This window comes from Cynara cardunculus (assembly GCF_001531365.2).
Source record: "Cynara cardunculus var. scolymus isolate 2C chromosome LG 8, CcrdV1, whole genome shotgun sequence".
Taxonomy (NCBI): domain Eukaryota; kingdom Viridiplantae; phylum Streptophyta; class Magnoliopsida; order Asterales; family Asteraceae; genus Cynara; species Cynara cardunculus.
This window is the reverse complement of record NC_037535.1, coordinates 24,231,198-24,258,316: the sequence shown is the minus strand read 5'-3', so window position 1 is coordinate 24,258,316 and position 27,119 is coordinate 24,231,198. Positions and strand designations below refer to the sequence as shown.

Here is a 27,119-nt window from a genome sequence, read left to right as displayed (position 1 = left end):
AACAAACTAGCCACAGCCACTGAGTGAGCCAAAAAATGCCCCTCACATTGGTGTTCTTGGAGGCGGGTTCCATGTGGGCCGGTTGCCAAAAAATCGTAATAATTACACATTTATAAAACTGTGTTTTTTTCATTGTGGACATTAATATGGGATGGGAGTAGCATTCAATTGAAAATATTATTTCATGGCAAATTACACTATTGTCCTTGAGTTACTCCTTGCTCTCCTATTCCTTTTATTTAAACAAAAGGTTCGATTACCATCAATCCGAATGGACCCACATGGAACCCGCCCCCTAGGAACCACATGTGATGAGGCATTTCAGAGCTGACTCAACGGCTAAGGCTAGCAGAAGGGTTCAAGCCCGTCTCCCACAAGATTCTAACTTGAACCTACTGTATATTTGAGCAAGTCGCTCCGCCCCTTTGCCAAATGAGCTACACGCAGACTCTTCTATTTCTTTTATTGGTTGAATATGATTTTCACACAGAGGTGTTCGCATCATATTAAGCAACTCGACTTGCCAAAATGTGTGTCGCAAGCTCAACCCTTCAAAACGAAATATTTTGAGCACCCACAAATTTCAATGAAGGGATTAGCAGAATAAATAATAGATCTTATGGGCTGTTTACCAATATAGCGTTAACCGAGTAAGAGTGCTGTATGGTTAAGCACTAATCACTGACAACTAATATAGTAGCATTCAACTTAATATATGATCTCACAACAAACCACACTACGTTCAGGTACACTCCTTACTTTCCTATTCCTTCTGTTTGTTGAATACGGTTTTCCCATAGAGGTGTTTACGTCATATTATTAGATTCGATGTGCCAGAATGGGGGAAATTGACCAAAATAACCAATCTCCCCAACCAACTTCACTTCATTGCCACTTTTTTAATTGAATTCCCATATTAGCCGGAGTGTACACAAATGTCTTGCACATTTGCGTAAACTCGATTTTCAGATTAAAGAAAAAAAAAGATTTTTATGCATAGACTCAGTTTTTTGCGTAAGAATTCAAATTTTGCATAAAGAATCCTTAAGCATATGCGTAAGGTTTTTTTTCTTCTTCCAGAAATCAGTCTTTACACATTTGCATAAAGCATCTGCTTAAAGACCAACTATTTTGGGAAGAGACTCTGAAAAGTGGGTTAAAGTGAATTTGGTTAATGGGATTGGCTATTTCAGTCAATTTCCCCCAGAATGGGTTTGTGACGTAAGCTCAACCGTTAAAAATGAAATGAGTACTCACTTCTTTCAATGAAGGGACTATCAGAATAGACAGTGGAGCGGATGCTGAAGATGCAGAGTTTCTGGCACTCTCTTCTTCATCACTACTTGCTTGACGAGGTTTTGGAAATGCTTTTATTGCATCATAGTAGTCACTTGAATGTCTGAAGTTGGGATTAAGAAGTTTAGAAATAAAATAAGATATCAATGGCCCAACAAATAAAAGAGAATTGAATTCATTTTAATGCTTACCTAGAAGAATCCGAGGTATTTATTGATTTCTCTGCTCTTCGACTTTCTTGGACACCTTTGTTGAACTTACTTAAAGCAGACTTATCTTTGGCATGTGCTTTCTTCATTCCTCCTTGAATTGCAGCCTTTGCCTGAAAGCATACAAGTGAATAAAAACCTGAAACGGTATCATAAATGTTGACACATTGGCTAGAATTGGACCATTTCTCCCGTATATATGTTGGAACCTCCTGTATCTCCTCAAGGGCTCTTTTGAAGAGCGGTCTGGGGGTTCCACATATTCTCACAATAAAATAACCGTAAGATGCCACAAAAAAATCCAGAATTTAACCGACAACATACTTTCGATATAAAAAGAGGAAAGAAAAGAGATTCCCACATTGACTTTGGTGGTCAAGATGACTTCTGGATTTATTTCTTGGTGTTAAGTTTCATATTGATTAGTTGACAACATTTTGGTTATTCAAAAAAATATTGGCAATCAATGGATTGAAAGATAACCCTTATGAGCCAGATGATTCATATTTGAAGATTTTGCTATAAAAATTGAAAAATAGACAAACCTCTGCCAGGTTTAATGCACTATCCTCAGGTGAAGCAGTTGATGTTTTCTCTTGAATTCCCAGCCGTGACTTTGGAGTCCGAGGAGAATCTAAATCATCATGTTGGCCACGGTAGACAAAAGTGCCACTAATGGAAGCATCTTCCATAGAGGTAAAAGTGCTGCTTGGAGACCGCACAACAACAGTTCCTGTGCCGTCCATAGACGTATCTTCCTGTGGAAAACACTTGAAACTTCAGAAAGCGAAATAGGAAAAGGAAGTCATGCGATAATGTAGATGGGAACATGAAAAGATGTTAAGTTATGAGGTTCATATTATTTTGGGGGGATACTATAATAGGTGAAAGCCTGTGCACAAATTATGAATTGCAAAGTTTCTAACAAAAAAATGTGCGTTAAACCCAGGCTGGCAGCAAGTGAGGTTGCTTCTGTTGCTTGTTTGTCAAAATTAAAGCAAGTAATCAGGTACCGGATCGCAAAATATAGGTGAACTCAATAAATTCTATTGATTATTTTGCCACAAGACACAACTAAGGGGTTGTTTGGTTTTTTCCATAAAGTCATGTAATGGATAAAGTTGTTTGTTTGGATTAACATATCTGTATAGATTGGGAAAGTTTTTGTATGGGAGGGTTTTTTCATAGATGAAAGGAGCATGTTTCTTCATTGGGAGGGATAGGTTTAGAAAAAACTTGGCTTTCTGCATAAAGCGCTCTCCTAAAAGCTTACTGAATAAGCCACTTTCTATATCATTAAGCCACTATCAAGCAGTCATCTATAGCTGACCGAATAAGCTGTGGGTCTCATTAAGCTCGTTAAGCTTCTAGCAAACAAGCCCTAAGCTGTATTTATCAATGCAGGCAAGTATCTATATTCAGAATAATATATTCGATATGTACAACAGGGAACAGGGGGAAAGCTGTACAGGATGGGGCAGGAAAGAGAGAGAGGGAGGGAGATTCTCACTTCGCCCCTGTAATAATCTTGTTTTTTGTCTTGGTCAGACTCTCTAGCATCTCTTTGGATGGAAACTTCTGATGAATTATACGATGTGCTCCCAGGGGCAAATGAGCGCTTGGTACCAGTTTCTCCAGTTCTCTTTTGGGTGGCTTGATTCGAAAGAACATCTGTTTTCCTGTCTCTAATTTGAGGTGGTCTTACAGCACTTCTAACAGTCCCCGTACTCCCAGACCCACCTATGCTGAAATCCCATCCAGCATTCCTCAAAGTTTTACCCTGGCTGCTGTAATTAAATTACTGGTTAGCCAACATGTTAGTAACACAAGGATCAATAACAAATTCACATTCTGGTTGTCACGTTCCACCTGATTTTAACAGTTTCTTCAACTCTTGATTCCCTGACCACCTTTACGGTATTAGACCCGTCCCCAAAAGCTTGAGTCCCGTTTGTAGGTGAATCCCCATCTTCCTTAATTTGGAACCTTGGTCGTTCTCTATCAAGATGGAAGGATATTGTCAATGTGAAAGGTAGAGGAAAGGACGAAGTATAGGCACTTCAAATATTAAGATTTTCTTATGGAAGGAAAACAATAAACCGAAAGTGAAAGAATGAAAATGATGTAAGAAATACACCGTATGTATTTAAGTAACCACCAGATTTTGTATACATAAACAACGGGCTAATGGCACTACAGAAAAGCACCTGATTCTCTCCAGAAGTCTTGGATTCTTCCTAGCATTCCTAATAAACCGGTGTTTCAGAAGTTCCTTTGCACTTGGTCTCTGAAGTATAGAATCAACAAACAGCATATGCAGTATATTAGTATTCATCTAACTTCCCACAACCACACATGCACACACGCATGCACAAAAAAAAGAGTGCACAGGCGCACGAGAGGGAGTTAAAGACATACTTCAGCAGGCACCTTCTTTAAGCACAATGAAACAAATTCTTTCATAGGGCGAGAAAAATGTTCATCTAGCTGCAAGAGAACCATTAAGATATGTTAGAACCCTTAATCCACGCTAATTTTAACTCCGTTAAACAAAATGAATACCCTAGTTTTAACCACATGAATATGTAGATACGGAATTAAAGGGCCAGACTCAGGAAATTGCTTAAATACAAGATTGCATAGAATCCCCTCAACTGGAATATAATGTAAAGTATATGAGAAGTATGCATCTGTTTGCACAAAAAATGAACAAAACTTAAGGCCAACAACAATAATACCATGCAATGCAATGGTAAATAAAGGAATTAAAGGATTTAAAGAAAAACTCAGGACCTGGGGTGGATTTTCTCTAGGTATGATGAAAAGAACTCGCATTGGGTGAAGATCGGCAAGCGGAGGCTCCCCTTTGGCCATTTCAATTGCAGTTATTCCTAAAGACCAAATATCTGCCTGCATCAAGCAAAATCAAGCGGCATCATAATGAGTTTGCAGAATAAATTAGCAACATGAGAAGTAAACTGAGTGGGGGTGCTTTTATCTTCTTTACCCCACACATAAGATGGGAATTGTGCCTGTGTGTACATAGGGAAGAGGGTAAGATGGAGATTGGAACCTTCTCATTATATCCCTCTGAATTCTGAATCACCTCCGGTGCCATCCAAAATGGTGTTCCTACAAAGGTCTGTCACCAGCGATAATATCAGTGGCTGGCAATTAGCCAATTCTTAACCTTAAAGAATCATCAAAAGTTCAGAAGGAAAGAAATGCATATCAAACACACAGTTTATGACCTACTATATAACACAAGGTGGTGTAAGATGTGCCTCAGCAGGCAGTCAGCGAAAACTTTCACATTTGAATCTATGTAGCAAGGTTGATAGAAATAATACACACAGAGACACATGGAGGAATATCATGAATTGACCACAAAGATAAGCAAAAAAGGCATGAACGAACTGTGGTTAGTTCTATTTCAATGACGAACTAAATCATGCCCGTATTAAGTATAAAAGGAAAAGGGAAAAGAACGACATTGTGTTGGCATAAGAACCCTATAATACCTTTCTTCTAGAAATTGTTCGGGTTAGTTGTGCAGACACACCAAAGTCTGCAACCTGTAAGAAAGTCGAAATATAAGCTTGAACGTCAGCAACTGCAAAAGACAAGTCCATATACAATATATGTGACTTAAGTTATAGCAATCACAGTTGATACAACTGAACATAAACAACGTACCTTAACATCACCGTTGGCAGTCAACAAAATGTTTGCAGCTGTCAAAATGTGAGACAAGTACTGTCATTACACCAGCACATTTAAAAGAAGGTAAAGTTTCTTCATTAAAAAGTAGATCTTTTTAGAAAATTCTTCTACAATTGTTCCTGATAGAAGAAAATATGGCAACTAATGTTTCTAGTTCAATCCTATTTTAACATAACAAAAATATTATTGGCAACTATATCCGTGTGCCACTAAACCGTATCAGGCCTTCAACCATACATGGCAATCAGGGTACAGACTCACACTAAGTTTTAGACAAGGGTAGCTAATGCATATTTGAACACCAGCATACTCATGCTTTGCAAACAATAAATGTTTCATTAAAAGAAAGGCCTCAACTCTTAAGCATGTAATTGTCAATGAGACATGGGGAGAGGGGGCGAGAGAACCTTTAATATCTCTGTGGATTTTCCCTTCGTTATGAAGATATTCTATTGCATGCAGCAAGTCACGTAAAATGCAAGCGATGGACATTTCATCCAATGGTTGATTTGGTTGAATCTGCAGAATGAAACTTATCATCAGCACCGAAAACAAAGTTTGAATGGCCATTTTTGCCCGACTTGCACTGATTTATCACATGAAAGGACATATGCAGGAACTAGAGGGTTCAATAATTGTTCTTTCAAACAAGAGACGGAAATATGTATTTTTAACTCTCATTTTCACAGAATTAAATACAATGCAGAATATATTTGTGAACTACATCATCTAGAAGTTGGTAAAAATAACCTACTAGATCAGCAACAGATCCACCAGCCATGTATTCCATTATTATCCAGAGTTTGGTTTGGTGAAGGTATGATCCATAGTATTCTGTAATATATGGAGATCGACATTGTTGCAGAACGGCAATTTCCTGAAAGATATATTAGTGAAAAACTGATCAATATATACGACAAAACGAATTCAATAGACAAGTGCTGCACTTTGTAAAGACATAGATACCTTTTGAATGTCTTCAATCTCATCCTCTCTGCAGAAAATAGAGAGCAAAGCATTACTTCAGCATAAGCATAAGAAATAGAAATTCAACATTGTAACCAACAAGCTGAAACACATGTCATGAGCTCCTTATAATTTACTGGTTGAAATATTAATCATTAGCTGAGACCACCAACCAATAAAAATCAAATCCGCATCAAAATTAAGAAAGTTATCAAGTTCTAGCCCCAGGGACTAGAAAAGCATACAACAAAAATATATAGTTCCAAAAGATTGAATTAACCAACTTGAGGAGATTGACTGTGCAAGGATAATGATAAACAGTAATCTCCAGAATTGAACTTTTTATTTTTATCAGGCTCTAGTTGTGACCAAGCAAAAAAAGAGAAAGTGGCAATGTTCTTCTTCTTTTGTAACAAAGGATACAGATTCACGAATGGCATAGACAGATTAGACCAGAAGTATGCCAAATCATATCAAGCACTGGAAGAGGAAAATAGGCCAGTTATCTTATGCCATCTCATTCTTGATATGAAGTTAGCAAGAAATAGCTGTCTCTTCTTTTGCAGTCCCTCGGATGTTGATTTGACGAAAGCACACCACTGTAGGATGACAGACCCACACCCCATACACTCTCAAACGAGCTTGACAAAGACCACATGCATCATGGTAATGTGGGATGGGACTCATTGGTGCTTGAGCTTGTTGCACCCACACCTATCTAGAGAGAGATTTCGGCAGTCCCTCAAGACTATAGACATTGAATGACAGAGAACCAATGCCCAGATAACAGCTTTAAGTTGCCAAGGAATCCTGGCTTTTATGACAAACTCATCCAGGTAAAGCAAAAAGCCTATCTATCACATTTGAAAATAATCAAATGCAACCTGCATACCTATTCTCCAAGTATGGGCCCTGGCTAATTGATAAATCAGCTTGGCTATTCCATATGCATTCAGAAACCTCCAAATGCTCCCTCCTCAGTACAATTCACTTTTGTAGGCATCCAAAAACCTCTGTTCAACATGAACTAACAATCTCAAACAACATCCCCCTTTATGTCCTCCCTTGAGGCCACCTCTCCTCCCCCCCCCCCCAAAAAAAAAAAAAAAAAAAAAAATACCTAACCTCATAACTTTATAAAGCTTCATGTGAACTCCGCGTCCCTGACACTGCCTCTCAACCTAATTTAAGTAATACGATTGCACAATTTATGCATGTGAATGACCAGAGGTCCACTCTACACAGCTACTAATACTAACAGATGATGTTGACAATCCAGAATAACACGCACTAAATACATTTAGATGGATTATCAATATAGAAAAAGTTCAAGAACAAACACTCACGATTCTTCCAAATCGATGACTTTAATAGCAACCTCTTTGTTATTTTCCTTATCAAACCTGCAAATCAAGAAAGATTTGCAATATTAGCTTACACGTGCAATATTTATGCATATAAAAATCCACATAAATTTACGAGAAACTAAAAAATCAGGGTTGAACCCCTGGAAGCCTCAAAAGAACATTCCATCCTGCAAGAATTGCAACATTTATTTTTCTCAAAAGTTTCAACCTTAGATTACATGCTTCCCCTCTTGTGATCATTAAAAGTTTCTTTAATTTGACTGATAAGAGTTCATGTAATGTATTTTGAACATTTTAGCTACTGGGAATTACTCGCACAAGTCAGATGCTGTCATCTTTGTGGGATGGGGGCATACCAAAGCAACAGATGCCTGCAATATAAATATTTTTGTGGCCTTATCTGGTCCACATGACCCCCCTCCCCCCCCAAGTGATCTCAAAGAAGCTCAAGATGTGGTATAACATGTCATGGTGCCATAAAGGCAAAAACCATGCTAATCTTTTAGGCACTTCAACCGAATGTTCTACAGATGAAAATTAAATAAACCAAAGCCAGAGAAAAGAATGGCAGTTGTAAATTTCAATATAAAGGATGCTTCGTCATGGTTCAGGTTTCATTTCATATGGCATTACTACTATTAGCATATTCCTCATTAATAGAAGAAGCAACTACAAAGATGATAGTGTGAAAATATATAAATCCATTTATAGCATTGAGAAGAGATTCCAATCTCAAAATAGTCATCTATGAAGAAATGTCAACATAGAACATACAAACTGTGTGAATACTGCTCTGGAAATAAGAAGAGCTTTACCTTTTTAGGTATACTTAAGTATCAGAATGCAGATACCCCCCCCCCCAGGTTAAGATGTTTATATTTGCTTTTATAGTATTATATACTATTCTAGACATGAGAATATGTTCTTTTTTCTGCTGCTAAGATAAGTCACTGTTGTATGAAGACGCACCATGTGGTTTGAAATAAGAGTATGAGAGGATGTCTAGTTATTCATATAACAAAAGAACACCATACAAATATGGGGATTAACTAACTTGAGGAAATGCACCAAGAGGCGAACCTGGAACAATATCCAGTTATTGATATCTCAAAAAATACAAACATTTATGGTGCTAAGCCTTGACACGTTGACTTGCTAAGGATACTAGAGCAACCAAACCAAGAAAGCTGATGCACCTCAAGGTGCTACAGAAGAACTGAGGGACCTTCTCGACAAAAGATAGGTGATTGAGAACACAGTTAGCTATTTATAATGAGGAATCATCGCTCCAGGATGCCAATGTGGCTTAAGTAAGTGTTAGGATCGCAAATACCTAAGATGGTTCCAATACTGAGCCAAATTACCCAAAACCATGGACGGAGCCAGCACTGGCCCAGTGTCAGCACCAGTCCACCCTGGAGTTTTTAATTTCAAAATTTTTATATGGTCCAGCATCTAGTAACTATTGCTTACATTCAAAAGACCACTGTCAACCTCTTAGACTCTCACAGGCCCAAAAGTAAAAGCCTAGCACACAAGTGTCTCACACTCTCATGTATTCACACGTCTCTCTCTCATATATTGATTATTGAAATCCTCACTCATCCATTTCACGTTAGCAACCCTACATTTGCTCTTAATTCTTAGGTTGTCACCAACTTTTCATTTGTTCTGTGGTGTTCTCGAGGAGTTCTAAGTTAATAGGATTTATATTTCTTTTGTATAAATTTAGTTTTGGTGGATGGATTTTGATTATCAGTTTTGATATTTGTATCTAGTTGTGATCCATTTGAAAAATAACTTTTGTTTTAGTTTTTTCCCTTGATTTAGTGTATTACATTCGAGTAAAATGAAGTTTTGTGGTAGGATTGTTTTTCACTTTGGTTTAATGATTATAATTAGAGTGCCTTTAATCAATGCCTCTTCTAAGTGTGTTTGTAAAAAATATGTAGAGTCCATTTGATATTTGAGAGTAGTTATCGATTGTTCAACTTCCAATAGAGAACAGCCTACCTCCCTCTCTCTATGTATTAGTATTGTTTAGAAATGTGCCCTTTTTGTATTGAAAAACAATTCAATTTCATGTGCACATTTTCATTTGGAGTTGTAAGTTCAGTTTTCTCATGAGATATAAGTTGGTAGATAAAACCTTAACAAATTTCTCATTATTTTTTGTCGGCATTGAGGACCACCCTTAACATAAATACTGGCTCCGCCCTTGCCCAAAACCTCTACTTGTATAATCGAGATTTGTTCAAAGTCATGAAGTCACCATTGGCATTCATTATTAACTTATCAACTGTTTGTAGGCAGGGATAGCCATATGATGGGAGCATGAAATATACAATTAAAAGCAGTTATAACTAGCTATACAAAAACCACGGGACCAATCCTAGTTACGATGTATGTATACATAACCTTACAGCAGTATAGAAGAATTAAGCGTTATTTTGCTTAAAAAGGTGATAATTCAAAACCGAAATGATTTTCATCACCTAAATGGGTGTATAATGTCCTCAAGTGCCTGCAACTATAAAAAAAATTTGGTAGAAATATTGAGCTATTCCAAAAGGATTTTCTCAATTTCTGATGGATCGAACAGTGAAAACATCGATTAGCCACACCCAGGATTAAGTTGGATCCTATGATGAAAACAATAGATGTTTATGAAAGGAACCTCAATCCCCTCAGCAGAGCAAGAAATTTTTAAAAAATTCTCCCAACCTCAATGCATTGAGGTGCTAAGAAAAGTTTTCCCAATATAAAAGTATTCCAAGGCTGCTCAGCATTGCTTATATGTCTATGCATTAAATAACAAAATTTTCCAAATTATCATCTCTTGAGTCGTCTTCTGAAAACTCTGTTACTTCTTTTACTTCAAAATTAGTAGTATCTTTGAACTAGTGGCCAGTAATTACTGAAAGCAGATCAACTTTACAAAGACAGATACCAATAGTGAGAATGGAAGCTTATAGATCAAAACTCGTAGAGTCTGAGGATAGAACCAGATAGTTATTTCAGGAGAGACATTAATGTGTTTGGAAATTTGTAAGGCATGTAACTACATTTCTGAATGTACAAGAAACAAGTACAAAAGAAAAATGGGCTGACATCTTAGGAACAACTATTTGTAAATTTAAGAGAATAAGTAAATGAAGGCTAAAATAATCAATACTTTCTGTTATACTGTTTAGTAAAATAATATGATGCCAAATAATTAGTTTTGTTCATCAGAAAGGTCCCAAATGGCCTGGCTGTAGCTCCTCCAGCCATGTACATGGAAACAACTAACTAGGTATGCAAGATAAAGTTCCTAAACCATCCTTAGATATTTTTGAAGGATATGGAAGGAAGAATACAAACTTTCAAATCAGTATCAGCTGGTGAGTCCAAAATACTTGTAACAGAATGCTAAATATTGATTTGATCCAAGACCCTACTTCCGAGTGGAATTTTCTGGGTGCGTTTGGTTTTTTATCACGAAACCAATGCGAGAAGAACCTGGAGCCGGAGGTTACTAAAGTCTATTGTTATTAGCACTTCATGAGTGTTAGTATTAGTACTAAATATTAATACAGTTAATAGTACTAGGAAGGTATCTTGAATGTTGATTCTATTAGAAACGTTTCCTAATTGTCATAGGAGAAGATATCTTGATTGTTGATCATTATTAGGGAAAATGTGGGATACTTATCCAGCAATTATGTAGCAACAGCCAAATGTACCACCAAAATTACCATAGTTACTTTATGTAGAGAAATGCATAAAAATATGTGTGTTAAATAGTTAACATATATTCAAAAAAGGAAGAAAAAAACTGAATTTGTGCCTGTGGTTGTGATAGATCTACTCATAGTTATTGCATGGGAACTATATCCTAATACTTTTAATTTATTTTATTGATCACTAGTTTGCTGCATTAGTCTTTGGGTCTGCTCTAGAAGGCTATAATCTTTATATAGAGTCAATTGCAGTAAATAACATTGATTTTCATTGACTTTTTTAGTTTCTTTTCCTTCTTCATGTCTTCCTATGTCGTCTTGTTGGCAAGTCATAAATAGAAGCCCAACATAGCGAATTGTGACCGACTGTGGTTGTTCATTAACCCTAAGAGCACAACGGTGATGATTTATGTCTGGTGGTCTTTTGTTCTCTACTTGTTGACAAGTCAAATACTGCAGTCCAACATAAAAAAATATATATTTTCAAATGTAGTACAAGTGTGCATTTAAATATGCCAAAGGATTTTGAGTGAGTTGAGGCAACAATTGATGATTGGGTATAATATTTGGTTTGTGTGGAATATGTCAAGGAGTTGACCTCAGAGAGGAGCATGTTGAAGAGAAATGCACGACAAAGATTAAAAGAGAAAGGATTTATGAGAACAACCGAAGGAATTAGGCTTCAAGGATTTCACACCAAAGAGACATCAGGGTCTCTTGAATATCACACCCAATATAACCTAAGGTCTCAGCTATTGCGATTGTTTAACGGAAACAAAAGGAAATATCTCAATTTTTAATCTCAGTATTCAATTATTCAATTCAATCGGGATTACAAGTCCATTTATAACAAAATGAAAGCTTGATATTACTAAATAACCTAAATTTGGAAGTAAAGGCAGCAGTAAGATTACATTGGTTTCATCCAACTAGATACTAGATTAAATGCCATAACATCCTGGTAAAATTACCTTTTGCCCTAATCTTATCTGTCAAGGATGAGATTCATGTTACTATGTCAGGGAACCAACGGATGTCCATCTCCTTAAATGTTTTATATTCAGTTTCACCACACTCTCAATTCTTTTGGTTTCATTTTTTCCTCTTTACCTAAGGCAGAAGTTTAGAACAAGAGGCTTCTTGCTATTGTTTCTGTTGCATCAAGTGTGTAGATCTGGTTTGTCACTTAGCGACTTACTATTTTGCAGGAGGTGTTGAAACCGTTGTCTTGGAAGCAAAGCCACATCCATTGTGTGCTTAGCACCCTTCACATTGATCAAGACTGGAGCCTTCAAACATGCTCTTTGAAACCAACTTCATAGTAGGGTCATAATGTGCAACATGCAGGCATACCGACATTTAATAATTTGTGAAGGGTGGCAATTTTATTTTATTTTTGAATATAGAAACACTAACCCTAAAGCTATAAAAGAGAAGTCTGTGGTGATTAGTGATAGTCCTCCTGGTTTTATCCTTGATCATGCTTCTAGGTCATTGGAACCAAATTCTTTTAAAATGATGCATGACATGTTTGATCCAAGAAGTTGTGGAAAGCCTACTTGTTATTAGGAGTTTGAGAATATTAATATTAGTACTAGTATTCATTATAAGAAAATATTTAGAATATTTATTTACGGAGAGTATATGTCCAATGTCTTGAGAAAATATCTTTTATTTATCAATGAACTTACCAGGTAAGTATTTGAGACATTTATTTTATAAAATTGTATCCAAATTGTCATAGGAGAAGATTTCTTGATTGTGTATAGGATGCTGGCTTGCATAAGAAGTTATTACCTTCATTTTATATATGGTGGTAATTTTATTACCTTCATTTTTGTGCCTTTGTGCCTTTTGTCTTCCTGTCTCTCTTCTCTTTTAACCCCTATCCCCGCCATTAGAAACTTTCCACAACAGAAACATTACTATTAACTATGAAATTCCCAAAAGAGAAAGTGATGCACACAAACGAAGGAAGTAAAATAACTTCTACAGCCATTTTGCTCCACATTAATGGGGGCCAATAAGGAGAATTTGGAAGCAGACAAGGAAGGTAATATACGTAATGAACGTCAACTCAAAACTAATTTACGATAAGCTGCAGCAACAAAAGGCCACAGAGAAAACAGGAAAAGAGCCAAGCATGTTGAAATTTAAAAGAAAGGTATAGAAGACATACTTCCCTCCAGAAACCACGGGTTATTTTATTCGTTCCCTAGCTCTAGCTCATGATACATTTACTCCTTTCATTAGAATGTGTTCGTTCTCCAGCCAGAAACTCTAAGTCTTTCATGAGTGCAAACTTATTAAGTTCAGCATCAGGATTACCAGTCATGGTGCTTACACCGCTCCTTATCTATCTATAAGTCTTAATTTTTTTCCATGGACTTGCACAGCCTTAGCCATTCGTCTATTATATATAGTTCTTTCCCCTTGACTTGCATGTACTTTAACCTAAAAGTTTGAGATATTAACCACTAGATCCTATTATCAAGCCCATGAAAACAAGTAATTAACCTAATTATAATCATCATGGATGTCTACATTTGGCACCTAATCTTGTATATGCAAAACGCCACTATAGCAGATCATTTGGCATGGTCCATACACTGTTCTCAATTTCAAAATTCAATCAGCTATTGTTTCATACAATGGTTTTATACAGGTAAAATAGACATAAGAAATCCTGAACTAGTTGGGGCAAGCGAACTGTGTTAAACAACAGATGAGAGTTAACCCTCCGATATTAACTTCAAACATATAATAGAAAACAGAATTAAGTAGTTGCAGATTGAATTTCCAGTTAAAAGTTACCCCTTATATACATCCCCAAAAGATCCTCTTCCAATTAGTTCTAAGTCGCTAAATCGGGATCCCGCTGCCTCCATAATAGCTGCTGCATCTGCCATCTCCACTGAAAAGAGTAAATCCCCTTCCTTCCTTCCTTCCTCCTTCAAACAATCATATGCATAACAACGACATGGTATCCAGAATTCCTGAATTCCAGCTTGGACTTAACAATGCTTACGCGTTAAGTGTCGATTCATTATTGCTTGAAATCTGAAACACGCATTGAAAACAAAAAAACAAAAAAGATCGCCGTAACGATCATCAATAACTCCGTTCCCACAATACACAAGACACCTACTACCGAGTAAAAATCGAACAGTAAGCTTTACGAAATGAAATCGCAATGTAGAAAATGATTAGGTAAATTGATTGATATGATTGAAGAAGACGAAAATTGAAAGGGAAAGAGTACCTGATGATGATGAAAGCAGAATTAGGGGTTGAGTAGAACCAAAAATTAGGGTTTGTGAAAATGGAATTAAACAGTGAGATGGTAAGGGTTGAAAGGGGATCAAGATTCAAGAAAGAAAACAAACGAAAAAAAGTTGTCCGATTCCTGTAAATATTTGGCAGAATTTATGTAAAAAAGCCGTTATTTAGGGTACACGAACGAAGGATGGTAAAACACACTCTCCAACCTTTCAACTCCTTTTTCTTCTTCTTTTATCTGGCAAGAGGGGTTAACCAGGCTTATTGGTCTATCTCTTTTATTTGTATAGTTTATTTGGGTTATTTATATACGGCTTATTTGCATTGAACATGACTTAATCGTACAGATTGAAATTGTGTGTTATCCTCGTTCAGCCACAAAAATGACACTTTTACCCCTTATTTAAAGCACCGTCTCCTTTCCATATGATACACCCCCATCTTCGGTCTCTTTATGATTTTTTGTTTTGATGTTCAAATAATTAATATTGGGGGTATATCGGCCATTTATGTTATTCAGACTGTTTGGTTCAGATAAAAAAAATTAAACAACAACACTCATTTATCTATACAGACAAATTTATCCATACAGAACTTAATAAAAAATTTAGTAAACAGCATCTTGTTTTCTGTCCGGTTTTAGATTTCAGACCATTCAGGTTTTGCATACCCCTAGTCTGTATAGATATGTTAAAAAAATTGGCAAGGTTTTATTTTTATATATGAAGAAGCATGTTTTAAATTAAGAGGGACGTGTTTAGGGGGAAAAATTGGTTTTCTACATAAAGTCCGCTCCTGTAAACTTATTGAATAACTAATATCATTAAATTACTATTAAGCAGTCATCTATAGTTGAATGAATAAGTTACGAGTCTCATTAAGCCCGTTAAATTGTTAACAAACAGACCCTATGTTTTTAGTGTATATGATTTGTTGATGTTTCCGTTCTTGCAATTTACAATTCAATATTGTTTTCGTTCATGTGATTTGTGATGTTCAAACCCATTTGTTTGACTTGTTACGTAATTTATCATATATATCTATTTAAGACATACATCTTATATAAACTATGTTTAAAATATCTATATTTGTTTATTTTTAAAACAATCTATCCTCTTTCCTCTCTTTGGTGAATCTTATTCGGCGAACCTTATGTGAACACAAGATACACATTATGATATCTACAAACGATATTCACTGTGATACCCATATATACATACTCGATGCACAATGTGGTACCCTTTGTAAAACAATGAAAATAACGAAAATACACACTCTGATACATTTCATAAAACAAAATAAATATATTGTGATGCACGTGAAACATTGTCAATCTTATCACAATGATACACTTTGATTCACAAACGTCTTTAAAATACGATATATATTAGGTAATTGATATACTAAGTAGCTGATTTTAATTAAGTATTTCTTTATAAAAATGTAATTAAATATTTTGATTAGTTGTCAAAAATAGAATTATTATATCACCCTTTTATTTAAAAAATATTCATAAATATATCAAACGAGTGGTTCACATTGGATCTCACAGTTAACACAAACTAATCAGTTATCTCTTGAATTGACCCATACATATATAAAAGTTGTATATTGGGCCTGGGTTTATACACACTTATAAACAGGCTAATATTTTCCATAATAGTTGCTGGTTTAATGGGCTGGCCCATTTCTTTTCATTGGATAAACTTTTGACTTGACTTTGTTTTTTTAAATATAAATACCTGTAAAGTGTTTGGTTAGAGGTATTAATCAGTAGTTAATAGAACTGAAAATATATAATCATAAAAAACTATTTGCTTTTATATAATATAACTGGGCTCAGTTTTCCCAAATATACATTGTGTGAATAATTACTACAATTATACAAAGTAATTTCTCAATCCTGTTTCCAAAATAATTAATGTTAATCATGGGTATAATTGGAAAAAAATGGTAAAAAACTTCTTATTGAAACGTTACTTCAAGTAACGTCTACTTTTTTCCTCATCTGAATAGGGCTTTTAAAATAAACTTGAAAAAATAAGTTAGCTTATGTTGCTGAATGGTTTGGTGCAAAATGATTATGTGGTCATAATTATTAATAGGCTCTCATGATATATTACAAAATGAAATATAATTGTTTACAATGAAATTGGAGCGCTGAATGGTTAAGGGAGACACGTGATACAAAACCATTAAGATTGTTTTAAAACCATTAAGATTGTTTTAAAACCATTAAGAGACAAAAAAAAAATTTGCAAATAAGATTCATCTCTTAACGATTCGAATATTGCCTCTTAATTGAACTATTAAGAGGTAAACAAACAACCACGTAGTCTTAATCTATAACTCATTTTATAAGCGTGGAGCTCCCTTTACCTTTTGTTGTTCCACTTGTTTGGAGGAAAACATCAACCAATCATAACTTTAAACAAATGAATGATTCGTGTTTATGTTTCGTATTTGTTGTACTGTTAAAATTTAAGAATTTAAAATTTTCTACTGGAATATATTACGCGGTATTATATACTATTACAAATACTACTGATATATTTATACAATAACAGTAGCATTTAAATAAGCAGCTTAAATATGAAATATTATCGACAAGTAAAAATGTTGTAAATGATTATATAATTTGGGTCATTCATTATCAGTTTATCACATTAAGGGTCCGTTTACCATACACTTATCCAGTTAAGTGTTTTATGGCAAAATTCAATATTTTTCACTTACTTACCGGGTAAGATTTTAATCCACCAAAATAAAAACATTACCGTTTTTCTCAAAACAACATAAAACCGTATTACAACATCAACTGAGACAAGAAATAGATAAAACGAAACATTAAAATCGAGATATATCTCGCTGCATTGCACGAGTACCCTTCTAGTCTATACTATATTATAAAGCAATTGACAAAAACTCTTAAAAATCATTTTTTTTATGCGTAAAGTACTGTTTATTAATGCATATTACTTAAAACTCAAAATTGCAAGTAGATTGTGCGTAAGTACAACTTATTAAAGCTCTATAACTGAATTCGTGTAACTAACTGCAGATAAACATCTCATTTTAAATATAAAAAATCTAAAATATGACTAGGATAATCATTGAGTTAGGGGGTGTTTCGGACTGCTTATTTAAAACAACTTTATGTTTTTTTGTGAAAGTGTTTATTAACTTATGTGGTATCAAACCGGAGTTAAATAAAACATGGTTAAAATTGTAAACTGGTAATAAGCAGTTTTTCATAAGTCAGGAAGGATTAACTTATCAAAAACAGCTTATTACCAGTTTGACACCGATATAAGCAATTTTTTTTCTTATCCAAACATCAGAAAACAACTTATCACCGATGTCAGATGAAATAAGTTAAAAAACAGCTTTTATAAGCAATCCCAAACACCCCCTTATACTTATACTAAAAATTATATTATTAAACCAAAAATAAATTACTTCGTTACCAAACCTAAATTAAATTATAATAAAAATTTTGAATTAAAAAAACTACATAGAAGACGGGAATTTTTAAATAGTTAATTTGATACTATTAATATATTTTTTCCAAATTTTTATAAATAAAAACATTATCGTTTTCTCAAAATCACATAAAACCGTATTATATCGACAAAGACAAAAAATAAAAGAAAACATTATCTCGATATATTTTACTGTATTACGCAAGTATCTTTCTAATATATATATATATATATATAGTTTACATGAGACCATGATATTTTTATGAGACACGTGAGATCATATTTTTACACTTGAAACATCACCGCAAAAGATTACGAAGGTAAAAAAAAAGTTTGAACATTCACAACAAAAACATTGTTAATGTTATTTTCTCAATTTTTTACTGTAAAATTTCAAGTGTAAAAAAATAGTCTCACGGATCTCACAAAAACAATATGGTCTTATAAGATTCCAATTTTAGAGTCCCTCCCTTTGTATAATCAACTTAAGGTTGTTTGTTTACCTCTTAATAGTTTCATTAAGAGGCATCTTTTGAATCGTTGAGAGTTGAATCTTGTTTGACAAAAAAAGAGGTCTGTCTCTTAATGGTTCTAAAACCCTCTGAATTATTTTGTATCCTAAGCCTCCCTTAACCATTCAGAGCCCTAATTTCATTGTAAATTATTATAAACAATTATATTTCATTTTGTACTATATCATAAGAACCTCTTAATTATTCTAATCACTTAATCATTCTATACCAAATCATTTAAGTAATTATCAAACAACTCTTAGTTTTTTTTGTTTGTATTTTTATTTATTTATTTATTTTTAGAAGAAAACGATAATCTGATAGGTGTTGACAATTATAAATGGGAAAAGGAGGTTGGGAATTTTTAGGGCGAAACGTTTATTTGTAAAACAATAGAATGGGGCCCACAAAGATACGATAGCGGGGTCCATAACCGAGGCCTTGGGCGGTCAAGCCGGAAGAAATAAGATTTTGACCAACGCGCACACATCGTTCGTCTTCGTAAATCGCAACCGGTGATTCGTCTAACCATGGCGCGTGATTTAAAAGGCGCGTCGTTGAAAAAAGTGTACCCGCAATTTGTGCAAGTGCAACAGACTTTCTTTTATGCACCGCGCACGGTCGCGGCACGTGCGCATGTGATAACGTTATTCTCGGTTATTTTTTAAATCGTAATAAATTAAAGAGTAACCAAACGTTACTAATTAAACTGTAATCTCGTGAATACGTATCATGTAAGAGTTGTTACCTTAATGTTTATACGGGTAAGCAATAACCAATACGACAAAAAATCTTACTTGGTAAGAACGAAGACAATAACCGATAGTTTTACCCGGTAAGTGAGGGCGGCGACTCTTATCACAGTTAGCACTTACCGGGTAAATTGTTGCATACAATGTCATTTTGGTGGACTAAAATCTTACACGGTAAGTAAGCGATATTATTGAATTTTACTAGTAAACGCTTACCAAGTAAGTATTTAGGTGAAAAAAAAGTAATACTATTGATCCTTGTTTTTTTTTCACAAGGTAAGATTCTTTGTTTTTGTTATGTTTATCCGACGAGGTAATTGAACCAGTATAAGTTTACCAAGACAACTGTTTAATAAACCGTCACTACTCACTAAGTGTCTATATTTTTATTTTATTTTGTCCTAATATAAGTGTATATTTTTCAAAAGTAAGTTTTCACTTTTTTTCATTCTAAGATTGAGAAAGTTATTATATTATCGAGGATAAAATCGTCATTTAAGGGTCGTTTACTAAACCCTTATCTTGTTAAGCGGTTAGATGTTCAATTACTTTTACTGGTGAACATAACAAGGATCAATAATTTTACCGGATAAAAAGAAAAACAAGGATCAAAAGTCTTATCCGGTAAGTGATGATGATGACTCTTACCAGGTTATAAACGCTTACCATGAATCCATTTTGATGGTCAAACATATTACCTCATTAAGTAAATGAGAGTGTTGACTCATGCTGGTAAGCATTTACCCGATAAGCGTTTGGTAAACGACCTTAGTTGTTTAAAAAGATATTAATTACATATTCTTAAAACAATGTGTCATTTTCATTGCGAGCATTTATTTTGGAACTGGTGGAGCATTTTATTATATTATGTTTTTATAAGGGGTCGTTTGGTTCACGTAAAGGAATGAAAATGAAAATGAGAATAAATTTTCATCCCCACCTTCAGTTTAATAAAGGTAACCTTCACTGTATTTTTGTTGTGAAGGTTCGATTGTTTTTTACAAATGCTGTGAAGTTTCAAATGTAAAAAAGTGGTCTCACGAAAACAAGTTGGTCTCACGTGGACCCAACCCCCCCCCCTCTCTCTCTCTCTCTCTCTCTATATATATATATATATATATATATATATATATAAGGTTTATTTTGCAAACCACGTTATTTGTACAAACCGTCAAACCTCATTCAACCAATCATAAATTTTCATTTTGTTCATTTTTTTTTTCCAATTATGAGAGGTTGATTAATCATTTTTATTATGTAGGGTGTTAATCATATATGTTATCGTCTTCATCATATTAAATTTATAGAAATACATGAAACGATTTCATTAAAATATCATAAATATTATACGAAACAATTTCATAACCATAAATGAAATAGCTTCATAAAAAAAAAGTATTATATGAAAAAATTTCATAAGATTAAACAATTTCATGAAAAAACTTCATACGATTAAACAATGAAATCGACAGATGATGATGGTTTGCATGGTTTGTACACATATGAATGGTTTGCATGGTTTGTACAAATATGAGTGGTTTGCATTTGATCACTCATATCTCATTTTCTCTCTCTCTCTCTCTCTCTCTATATATATATATATATATATAATTTCATAGGCAATTATAAGATATGGCTTAATTTTTCCAAATATAATTTATCATAATCTATATTTTATTATTATAATTAAACAACCCTTTAATTATTTGATAGCAATGTGATGAATGATATCCATAATAATCTAATAAAACAATGCAATCCAAATCTAAAGATTCTACTTTGCCAAACCCATAGAGTCTCCTTAACAAACCTTATGTGAATTTTGGTCATGGATTGTGACCTTTTTAAGGTCACTTCTGCCCTATCCAAACAACCCCAAATCACCACCATTTTTAGACCTCACTTGCCACCCTTTTTCTTGTTGGGATTTGCATATTGCATAAAAGGGAAAACAAATTGGGCACATGGGCATAAAATATGAATCAAATTTACATTTTCTTTAAATGTTCTGCTGGTGATTTTAGTGGAATCATCGGTTCATTTTCATGTAACTGGGTTCACAAGAGAATCTGAGCTTGATAGTTATAGCTGTATCACAAACTATGAGATGTTGAGTGCATACTCGTATAAGTTAACTAGAACCCATGATTGTTGGATGGTACCATATAGCAAAGATCAAGGGGCTGCCCCCCTAGCAGTGGTCCCACCGATTGGTCGATGGGGGCCATCCTCGTAGAGTTTCAAACAACGATATGAAAACTTCTATGCATCCTATGAAGATAAGTGTTTGGGGAAAACGAGTTTCTGAATGTTCTAAGTGAAATTCAGAAGTCTTGTTTTCTGATCGTGAAGTGGTATTGACTCGAAGCTTTTGACTCTGAAGTGTTAAGGCTTCCAGCTTTAAGGAGCCATAGCTTATGATTCTAAAGAGTTAAGAGGCTACGAAAGCCTTCTGATTCATGTGCTGTTTGTAATCGTTGTTTTGGTAACCGTTGTACATTTAACCGCACGCTATTACTCCAACAACCATTTCCATTTTTGGGGATATTTTGTCAATTAAGGAACAAAACTACGATCCTTAAGTTCAAAAAGGTACCGATTGCTACCAAAATCGTTCTGAAAACATGAGATTATCTTCGAACTGCTTTCATGATATCCAAACAAATCAGGGTCAAAATATAACTTACGAAAATCAAACCCTTATGTAATCTCACGGCCTTATCCAAATTTTGCTCACCGTTTCTTTAAATTTTTCGAATTTCCTTCGTCACACGTAACTTTATCGACATGAATATTTATTTCGAAACCAATAAATTGAAAAGAATTGATAACTGAGTTGAATAACTTGGACCCTTTATTTCAATGGCAGTAAATGAGTTAAAAAAAGCATCTGTCATTTAAAGATGTTGATAAATTTTGGTGGGTTAATCAATGAATTTAACGAAAATAAATAAATGGATTATAGAAGGGTAGTTAAATTAAAGTTAAAGGTAAACCAAACCCTACATCCAAACAAACCTGTCAACTCTCACCGCCTTTCTTCTTCTTCACTGGTAAATCCATGGCTATTTCTGTTGTCCAGATGATATAAAAACCTAAAGAATCAAAGAACTCCAGATTTTCTTCTTGTTTTCCCTCTTGATTGATTGGATTTGGAGAGATCGAAGAGGTGGGTATGAACTCATGATCCACCACTGTTCTTACCAGTTGTGAATCTTGAAATCTGAGAGATTAAAGCTGCTAAAAATCCAGAAAAGTTACAGATTGGGAGCTCCTTTTTTGGGGGGTTTTTGAGTTTTAGTTTTTTAAAGAGAAAGAGAGAAAGATGGCGGGCTCAGGAACAACAGATAGAAACAAAGAAGCAGTTGGAATGATGGCTCTACATGAAGCTTTAAGAAGTGTCTGTATGAATTCAGACTGGACTTACTCTGTTTTCTGGACCATTCGTCCTCGCCCGTAATTTTTTTCTGTTTAATTATCTTTTGATTTATTTAACCCAGATTACGTTATTGATCTTTACTCAAATGGGTTTCTTTTTCCGCCATTTTTTCAGGCGAGTTAGAGGTGGTAATGGCTGCAAAGTTGGAGATGATATTGGTAGCTTGTGAGTTCATTCAGCCACTGTAATCTTGCTTCAATGATTTAAAAGAAAGGGGGATTTCGTGTGATATGTGATTATCTTTAGCGTGTAGTTTAGTTGGTAAAGGGATGGGAAGACCGGATGTTTGGTTTGTTTTCAATTAAGCTATTTTTATGGATTAATCTGTATCCATTAATCTGTCTATACAGGTTATAAAGATTTTTTTGTTTGGAAGGGTATTTTTATAAATGAAAGGAGGGAGTGTTTTTAACTAAGAATGACACTTTTTAAGCGACCATCAAACAAACATGTATAACAGACGAAACAAGCGTGAGTCCCATTAATTTCATTAAGTTGCTAACATACAGACCCTTTGCCCAAAATACATAACAGGTCATGGGTTCGCCTGCTAGCCTCAGCTGAATGAGCCAAAAAACGTCCCCTTAGTGCCTTTGGAGGCGGTTCCATGTGGGACCGGTTGGGTTACTGTTAATCACAACTTTTTTACAAAAAAACTGTGTGATTTGTGATAAAATCTTTGGGGATTTATTGCAGGATGTTGATGTGGGAAGATGGGTTTTGCAGAGGAAGAATGGTGGATTGCTTAGAAGACATGGATGCAAGTGAAGATCTTGTTAGAAGAGCATTCAGCAAAATGTCCATTCAGCTGTATAATTATGGAGAAGGGTGGGTACTTGGTAGGTGTTTATTTTAATTTTTTTTGGATTAATAAATCTCTAATTAAGTTCAAAGAATGATCAACAGTTTGAAAACAAGATCCTTAATTAGGGTTTTTTCTCTAATCATGGTTTGATTTTATTGCAGATTGATGGGGAAAGTTGCTTCTGATAAATGCCATAAATGGGTCTTCAAAGAACCTTCAGAATGTGAACAGAGTATCTCTAACTATTGGCAAAGTTCTTTTGATGCTGTATGCTTCACCTTCAAACACACACACACTTTCACCTTCAAACACACACACACTTCACTGTTCATCTTCAATAATTGGAAAAAGGGGGAATAGTCATGTTTACTTTGGGGAAATGACCAAAATACCCTCTCTCCTCGACCAACTTCAAGCCAATTTTTGCATTCGGATTCCCATTTTAGCCAATGTTTACGCAAGAAATTGGAAAAAACCCGCATAAGAGTCGTCGAAAAGTGGCTAAAAAGTGAATTTGGTTGATGGGATCGGCAAATTTGGTCCATTTTCCTTTCATTTCCTACTTTACTGTTCATAATCATTTCCAATAATTGGACCTCATAAAGCTTTCTGATTCTTTGCAGCTTCCAACAGAATGGAATGAACAGTTTGATTCAGGGATTCAGGTGAAATTTTTCATCAAGATTTTGCAAAGTTTCAATCTTTTTCATGTTTGAATTATACCCTTTTGATTTCTGGTTTCAATTCACTAGACTATAGCTGTGATTCAAGCTGGCCATGGCCTTCTGCAGCTTGGTTCTTGCAAGATTGTAAGTTATCATCTATTTGTTCTTCACAATATGCTCGAAAATGGCGAATCGGATCTTGAATTCTTGATCTGATCACCATTTTATTTGGATGTGTGATTAGGTACCAGAAGATCTTCATTTTGTGCTTAGAATGAGACATACTTTTGAATCACTTGGATACCAATCTGGTTTCTATCTATCCCAGTTATTTGCATCGACTTCGTCCCCATCTTCCGCCGGAGTTCCGTTAAAGCAACCACCGGCCGTCCCAATCCACCCGCCTGCAGCTTTCAACTGGGCAGCAGCGGCACCTAAGCCTATGCAATCGCCGAATTTCCAAAATCCGAACAGACTTGGGTTCGCGCCGAAAGATGAGACACACATGTTTCTTCTTCCTCATTCATCGGAGCCGCAAATGGGGAACATGATGGGTTCCGATCATCATGTCGAAAATGACATCAAATGGCCGAATGGATTGACCTTCTTTAACGCGCTCACTGGAAGAAGCGACGATGCGAAGCTTTTGTTCAATGCAGAAGGGATCGATGGCAAGGCGGATGGCGGGAACTTGAATCAAGATAAACATACTCCGGAGGCGGGTATGTACACTGATGTTATGGAGAACTTCTTGGAGTGAAATCTTGAGATCAATGATCGAAAATCGAACTTATTATATCTTCAGTTTGTTAAGAATCTTGAAAACTACTCTCGGAAATCGTTGTTGTTTAGTCGTTTTTTTTATCTTTTTACATGTTTATCTTTCGGTTCAATTTAGTGAACTTTTTGAACGAAAAAGATCGAATCGTTGAAAATTGTGATGCAAAACAAGGATATGTAAAACAGAAAATTCGACTGTCTTGACACGGCTGCACGGGGCATGCGTAATGTTATTCTGCAAAACGAATCGTAAGTGATTACCGAGTTACATTACCTTACTGCATGAATATGACAAAGACCAAAAATCATATTCGGTAAGAGCGAACACAAGGATCGAGAGTTACCCGGTAAGTGAAGACGATGACTCTTACCATGGTTAACGCTTACCGGGTAAATTGTTATATACAATGTCGTTTTAGTAGACTAAAATCTTACCCAATAAGTAAGTGATAGTATTAAATCTTTGCGTTAGTGTGTTTTTCAAATTCGTTGATTGATTGTTTGTTGTGATTCCAATCCTATTTTATTTTCCGCATTCGTTGTTGTTGACATCGCATATTTGATTATTGTTGAATAAAGTTCGTTAATTTATTTGCTTTTTACGACATTTGTGACGTTAAAAACCGGAATCTCCGAAAATTAGCACAATTAGAAGGGAAGAAAGCATTAAAAATGGAGTACATTCAAAACTCATTCTTAGAAGGCTCCATAGCATGACACTCTTTACATGTTGAAACAAGCCACCGGAAAAACTTCCGGCAACACCCTTTTCTCCGACTACATTTCTCCTTCTCCGGCGACCCATTCCGTCTCTCATCTTGACCTCTCCTTTTCTGGGAACTCCGGCGGTTCAGCACCGGAACCGCCGCCATGAACTGCCACCTTTGAGCAGGGAGATAATAGTAATTGTTACAATAGTGAACTGGACTTCGACTTTCCCTTTCAGGAAACACGCTGGTTCTCATGGCAGCTCCGATGGAAGAAGCTTCACTGGTGCTGCTTCTGGCGCTGCTGCTGGTGCTGGTGCTGCTTCGACTGTTCGTACTGTTGCTCCGAGAAGACACCAATGAATCTTTACTACTGATACTGCTGGTTCTCGAAAAGGTACAACTCGTTAAGCTTCGCGGTTGAAGAGGGAAAGTGTGGAGGAGGAATTTGCCGTTCGAAAAGAGGTGATCGGCTAATTCGGATTCGAGTTCGATATCGGGTGACATTGCCGGAAAAGTGAAATTGTCGCCGGAGGAACTGGGTTTGTGGCGGCGATGGTTGTCCATGGTGGTGGTTTTTATGGATTGAGATGAGATTTTTGATGAAATATATATATCATTGGAAAGGTGATGAAATGGTGGAAATGGGACCAATTGGGGTTGTGATTTCGTCCCCTAAAGGGAAGGCTATTTGGGGCCATATGTTTTGCCACATTCATAACCTTCAACGTGCCCAGCTCCTTAGATTTTGTGATGAAAAATTATGTGATTTTTTTAAGAATATCCAACATATACTGACTGCTTTATTCAACTGTATCAGATATTGTCTGTTTTATTTATATATGGACTTACGGTTTTAAAACGTGTATGATAGATGATGTATTGAGTACCTTAAGACAACTTTCGTTTCCTTCCCGACCGATTTGGGATATCACAGACCATCCTATCATAGAGCCAGGGACGGACCTAGAAATCTGTACAAATAGTGGCACCATTTGACTATAAGAAACAAATATATGGACATTTTTCTCAAAATCATCATTGGTTTTTTGGTTAGTTCATTTTCTTTTCATATGTGAGGTTCTGTGTTCAAGTCTTTTATTGCTAAAAATAAGATTCGAACTCGAGTCTGAGGTGGAAGAAAAACCTCGCAAACCAACTCTACCAAGGAAAATTTGTGTTCTCATTGCAGTTTTAAAATATATAAGGTGTCACTTTCACGACCCTACACTACGACGGAGAAACAAAAAGGTGGCACGAGCCACTGTATGCTCTACATTGGGTCTGTCCATGCATGGATCCCAACCTACTCGTTGATACATCAGTCTGGTTCCTGACTCTGATACCATCTGTAATATCTCTGGCTAACATTACAAGATATTATCTGCTTTATCCACACTTAGACTCACGGTTTT

General features: G+C 35.3%; 3 protein-coding genes across 6 annotated transcripts in view; 1 reads left to right on the top strand and 2 right to left on the bottom strand.

Moving 5' to 3' along the window:
• Positions 1 to 14,669, bottom strand: part of LOC112516524 (serine/threonine-protein kinase 24-like) — a 16,744-nt gene extending 2,075 nt beyond the window's left edge. For 2 of the 3 annotated variants that reach the window (XM_025123604.1, XM_025123606.1), the window contains exons 1-17: positions 14,546 to 14,669; positions 14,098 to 14,343; positions 7,541 to 7,597; positions 6,195 to 6,222; positions 5,983 to 6,105; positions 5,636 to 5,747; positions 5,202 to 5,239; positions 5,027 to 5,080; positions 4,579 to 4,647; positions 4,299 to 4,415; positions 3,924 to 3,992; positions 3,713 to 3,792; positions 3,375 to 3,503; positions 3,016 to 3,292; positions 2,051 to 2,263; positions 1,488 to 1,618; positions 1,258 to 1,399 (exon numbers count right to left, since the gene is read on the bottom strand). In XM_025123604.1, coding sequence (XP_024979372.1) covers positions 1,258 to 1,399; positions 1,488 to 1,618; positions 2,051 to 2,263; positions 3,016 to 3,292; positions 3,375 to 3,503; positions 3,713 to 3,792; positions 3,924 to 3,992; positions 4,299 to 4,415; positions 4,579 to 4,647; positions 5,027 to 5,080; positions 5,202 to 5,239; positions 5,636 to 5,747; positions 5,983 to 6,105; positions 6,195 to 6,222; positions 7,541 to 7,597; positions 14,098 to 14,192 — 1,734 coding nt within the window. In that variant the 5' untranslated portion in view covers positions 14,193 to 14,343; positions 14,546 to 14,669. The remainder of the gene's footprint in view (positions 1 to 1,257; positions 1,400 to 1,487; positions 1,619 to 2,050; positions 2,264 to 3,015; positions 3,293 to 3,374; positions 3,504 to 3,712; positions 3,793 to 3,923; positions 3,993 to 4,298; positions 4,416 to 4,578; positions 4,648 to 5,026; positions 5,081 to 5,201; positions 5,240 to 5,635; positions 5,748 to 5,982; positions 6,106 to 6,194; positions 6,223 to 7,540; positions 7,598 to 14,097; positions 14,344 to 14,545) is intronic. The other variant, XM_025123605.1, reaches the window with a different exon arrangement.
• A 7,663-nt stretch (positions 14,670 to 22,332) lies between these two features.
• LOC112517010 (protein RICE SALT SENSITIVE 3) lies at positions 22,333 to 25,163 on the top strand. 2 transcript variants are annotated; one of them, XM_025124303.1, is made up of 7 exons: positions 22,333 to 22,764; positions 22,862 to 22,912; positions 23,444 to 23,575; positions 23,714 to 23,819; positions 24,176 to 24,217; positions 24,305 to 24,361; positions 24,546 to 25,163. In XM_025124303.1, exons 1-7 carry the CDS (start codon positions 22,634 to 22,636, stop codon positions 24,975 to 24,977), a joined length of 951 nt encoding a protein of 316 aa, XP_024980071.1. In that variant the 5' UTR covers positions 22,333 to 22,633; the 3' UTR covers positions 24,978 to 25,163. The 2 variants fall into 2 exon arrangements, with proteins under 2 accessions (XP_024980071.1, XP_024980070.1); XM_025124302.1 differs by having other exon boundaries at positions 24,462 to 25,163.
• A 517-nt stretch (positions 25,164 to 25,680) lies between these two features.
• LOC112516352 lies at positions 25,681 to 26,271 on the bottom strand. Its single transcript, XM_025123363.1, has one exon. It carries the CDS (start codon positions 26,269 to 26,271, stop codon positions 25,681 to 25,683), a length of 591 nt encoding a protein of 196 aa, XP_024979131.1.
• Positions 26,272 to 27,119: the final 848 nt, after the last annotated feature.